Source organism: Coptis chinensis, chromosome 2 (assembly GCF_015680905.1).
Source record: "Coptis chinensis isolate HL-2020 chromosome 2, ASM1568090v1, whole genome shotgun sequence".
Taxonomy (NCBI): Eukaryota; Viridiplantae; Streptophyta; class Magnoliopsida; order Ranunculales; family Ranunculaceae; genus Coptis; species Coptis chinensis.
Window position 1 is genome coordinate 99,751,593 of NC_141457.1, and position 4,953 is coordinate 99,756,545.

Consider the following 4,953-nt stretch of genomic DNA (forward strand, 5'->3'; position numbering starts at 1 on the left):
ATGTATGTTTAAAGATAAAATAATTCATTTTGAATTAAACTAAGGTTTGTTATGATTAAACAAAGATGCTTAGTTATAATTCTACTTCTTGCTAGTAATAATGACTACAAAGGTACAAAAAAATTTGAAATTTTTATTGGGACATTATAGAAAAACAAATAATATAAAACTTTACAATGAAGTAACTAGATTTTGGCATGAAATAACTAATTAAGTGGATTATTCATTTTCTTTATCTTCTCCTCATTCATTTGAATAATATATTTTATTCGGGGCTAAGGCTTCTTGCCTTCTTGGACACAAAACTGTTACAACAATGCTAGTAGTTATACTTTGTTAATTTAAGAAAGGAGGTATTCAACGGTTTCATTTGTCATTTTGTATATAAATCAAGTGGTAAGATATAACTTTTATGCCAGTAACGGTGACCTGGTTTGATACTCAGGGATATCCCAAGACCTAATGTGTAAAAAATGTGTTTACAAGTAGATTAAAACGTTGATATCATCGCGCAATAGCCAATAGCAAACCTTTTGTTTTAGAAAATTATTTCCACCAGGGGGTTGCGTTTCAATGTTTGTTTTAACTGTTGAATGTTTATCGTTTGATTTGGTTTCTGCTGAAAGGAGTTCATTAACTGAAGTGCGAACAATTTTGCTGAATGTTGGTTGCAAGAAGAAATGTTCATTCTGTTATGCCCCAAAAGCTATGGAGCACACCAATCCAATGCAACGAAAACGACAACAAATAACAAAATCGGTAGAAGCAACAACCCACTACAACGGTGTGTTATAAACTACTTATCAAAGCACCAACAAGGAAAGATTTACCGTGACCAAGCTATGCCTACATCCACCAACAAAAGAAGCATCTATTCCAATAAAGAGAACGTGATTACAATGACTCGACAACCAAAGAATCCCAATAGAACTCACAAACAAATTATCTCTCACTAACAAAATTCTCCTCACTACAGTTGGTTTTCTCTCATACTCAAAACTCACAAAGTCAATCAATATTTATAGAGTACCGAAAATTTGGACGTGAGAACAATTGGTTTCCTAAATAAACCAAACTCTAATTCCACACCGTGGTGTTGATTCCTAATTTCAATATATTTCCAATTCTGAGTGAACCTAATTAAAATAGTTTCTAATATATACGTGCTGTAGAAGTACGCTTACTTTTCAATTTGAATTTGGAAGGTACTAAATTCAACATCAACTTAAATCGAACACCTATAGAGTTACTTTTCAATTTGAATTTGGAAGGTACTAAATTCAACATCAACTTAGATAGAACACCTATTGAGAAAACACAACTGGTATATCACCGACAGTACATGTCATACTTCATTTGGATATGTTCGACTATGTAGCGCCGAACAGAATCAGTTCAACATATGCACAAACAGTGGCATACTCCAACACATTCAACATTTAACACTTTTTGAGTGGTCCACCCAGTCTTTCAGTCAGCATTCAGGCACTGAAAACAGACCCTACTTTGTTTATGACCGTACTAGGGCAATTTCAGATCCGGAATCCTACAAAAACATTTACCCTTTACCGTACATACACAACATAAAGAAATAATTTATATTATTATATTATTATAAATCCCTATTATTATATTATAAAACTTCTCTCCAACCAAAATGAGAACTTTCGAAGAAAGCCTTCTTTTGCAAACAAAGCCAACATGTAAAAGCCAAAACACACATAGCTCCACGGAAAGTGGAGGAAAGCAATTCACACACATTGAGGGTGAAGCCTCGTCTCTAGGCTTCACTTATCAGCCAGAAGACGTAGATCATCTCAGTGTATTAAATTAAATTTAAAATGTATCCACGTAAATCCTTTACAGTTATCTTGAGTATCAAATGCACATTTGCCTGCACCTTATCCAATGGCTACGTACTATTAAAGATCTATTTAATTGCATATGATCTCATTCAGACATCCTCACATCTATCCAAAAGAGGTGTTTTGCTTTCTTCTTGTCTATTCGTTTCTTCCACAGCACCTGTGAGTTCTTTTGATCTCGTCGCTTCATGTGTCCAATCTGTTTCCATCAACACAAAGACCATGACAGTAGCACAAGTTACTTGTGCTGCAAGTAAACCCAACCAAAGGCCCAGTAGTCCCATATCCATAACAAACCCCAGAATAATTGCCACAGGCAAGCCCACTCCATAGAAAGAACCTAAGTTTATGTTAGCTCCTAAAGATGGCCTTGCACTCCCTCTCAAAACTCCACATCCAGTTGTCTGTGGGCAGTTCCCAAGCTCACACAATCCTATAACAGGCATTGCCATTGCCGTTAATGATATAATCGCTTCATCACCTGTAAACGCTCTACCCCAAACATCACGCAGTGTCATTGTAAATACCATGGCGATTAGGCCCGTAAAAACTGCACATAGTAACCCAATATGAGTTGATGTCCTAGCTCGCTCTGGCCGATTAGCACCTAGCTCGTTCCCAACCCGTGTCGACACAGCTAAACTTAGTGCAGACGGGAAGATGTAAACAAGTGAAGTGGTTTGCATGAGAATGCCCATGGCTGCCATGGCCTCAGTTGCATGAGAGAGAAGACCTGAGAACAAGATCATGAATTCGTACCACCACCATTCTAAGCAAACAGATATGCAACTTGGAATAGCAAGACTGAGAATTGGTTTCCACTCGCGGAAGCACTCAAAAGACCAACTTTGCCAAGATATTATGTGTGTTTTTGAGAAGTAAAGATAGAAGAAAATGGCTATAAGAAAGTTCAGATTTGTTAAACATCCCGCTGTAGCGACTCCGCGAATACCAAGTTCAAGGTGGCAAACAAGTAAATAGTTAATTGGGGCATGCAGAAGAAGAGCAAAAAGAGAGCTGTGCATGAGTGGTCTTGTTATATTTTGAGATCTCAAATAAATCTTGAGAGGGTTTAGAATTGATTGAAAGAGAAGATCAGGGAGGGAGAAAGCGAGGTAAGTAGAAGCAATGGAAGAAATTTTAGGATCCTGGCCAAAGTAGAGAAGAAGGGGTTCTACATTTAACCAAAGGAAAGAAAGGGGTATAGAGATAAAGATGAGAATGGTGATGGTGCGTTGTAGAACATGAGACATGAGTAGCCATTGTTTTGCGCCATAAGCTTGAGAAGAAATGGCATCCATACCCATTGAGAGACCAGAGAGAACAGAGTAGCCAGTAATGTTTGCAAAGCCAATAGAAAGAGAACAACCTGCTAATACTTCTTTTCCAAGTCTTCCCACGAAGAGCATTGATATTAAAGCTTTACCATAGAGTATAAGACCTGTGATAATCATAGGGAAGGCAATGGAATAGAGCTGTTTGATCTCTTCAACCACCTGCATATTCATAGATGGTACAACAAAAGAAATGAGAGATTTTGATCTTGAAAGCTGGCAAGCCAAGAAAATGAAAAGCATGCACCCAAAGAGACAGAAAGAGAGCTAAGAGTGAGTACATGAGGTTATATAATGGAATGAAGTGATGAGTCACTGACCTCTTGAAGATGCCAAGTGTTGGTGTGGTGGTGATTAGGGTGTTGTTGGTGTGAGAAGTTGTTAGTAGCACTTTTACTGGTTGGCAAAACATGGTGGCAAATCATAAGTGGATATGATGGTGATGATGTTGCAGCAGTAGTAGCAGCAGCAGTAGTCTTGTTCTCCATATTTTTCAGACACAGCCACCAACTTGAAGATATCTAGCTCTCTCTCTGATACAAATAGTAAGAAAACGGCAAAAGTTCCAAAAAGGTTAGACACACACAAAGGAACTTAATTAAAGAGGTGCACATGATAGTCCCTACAAAATTCATAAGTGAAACCCCACAATCACAAACACCTAGCTACTAATCAAAATACATTAGCAAACCAATCAACTGATAAAAGCATTAAGAAATAAACTTTCTTTAACTGATACATCTTGGTTGTTTCGTTTAGTCTGAAATATAGAAGAACAAGACAGAATAAAAAGGGAATAAGAGGACTGAATGTCACTATCAAGTCTGATAATTCTTGGTTTATCAGTACACCATTCCCCTTTACTTCCAACCAAGTGTTAGTAATTAATATAGCAACATTCATTTAAGCATCTTTTAAAACTGCTTGTGTTTGAGTTTTGAGCGAGTAGATCATGTGCGTGTTTTACTGTTATGTTGCTCGAATCTCCAAGTAGGAGTTGGCAACTACTATAGCACTGGCCGGGTAAGCAGTAAAAGCAGAATGAATGAATGAGTACAATTCGTCTTTTTTTATTTGGAAGTTTTGGCAGAAATGGACACTCCCCAGTCCCCCTTTTACGTGTTTTGTGTCGCCCTCCATACTCACTACCTGCTGAAAAACACGGGAGCTCCAATGTGATTTATCATCATAATCTAACCAGAAATAAAATCTAATATCATTGTTCATTTCAATACATTACTGCAAACGCATGAGTAATAAACAACCCTACTGTAATAAATATTAAGATACACGCTTAATGCATTACCTTAAATTTGTGAATACTTACGAGAAAATTGTTCCTCCATTCTTAATAACCTTAAGGGCAACATTAAATTATGGACATATCAAAGACACATTGGTGATTATTCAACCTAATTGCATGAGAATTTCCCTAATGAATATCAACAAGCTCTAACTTAGGTATTGTATCGAACACCTCTAGATCCTATGTGTAGATCACAAAGAAAAACAAACAGTTAAAACCTTCAAAAGAATTTAAGAATTGCAAAAGAAACCAGACACACTAAGACCAAAATTTAATGTGTTTTTCACTTCTACAAGATTTCGTGCATAGAGATACAATAATCCAACATTGTGTAAGTACTTAAAACCGTACATGACACCATACATTATGTTCGTGTGCCACTCTGTTTACAGGGAGTAACTCTCAAGGACAAAAATGCCGAAAAAGTAACTCTCAAGGACTGGGTAGA

General features: G+C 36.9%; 1 protein-coding gene across 1 annotated transcript; it reads right to left on the reverse strand.

Annotated features, from left to right (window-relative positions):
- Window positions 1-1,652: 1,652 nt before the first annotated feature.
- Window positions 1,653-3,955, reverse strand: LOC147519571 (protein DETOXIFICATION 49-like). Its single transcript, XM_086594871.1, has 2 exons — window positions 3,520-3,955; window positions 1,653-3,361 (listed from the first exon to the last, which is right to left on the reverse strand). Exons 1-2 carry the CDS (start codon window positions 3,685-3,687, stop codon window positions 1,955-1,957), a joined length of 1,575 nt encoding a protein of 524 aa, XP_086450997.1. The 5' UTR covers window positions 3,688-3,955; the 3' UTR covers window positions 1,653-1,954.
- Between the last annotated feature and the right edge of the window lie 998 nt (window positions 3,956-4,953).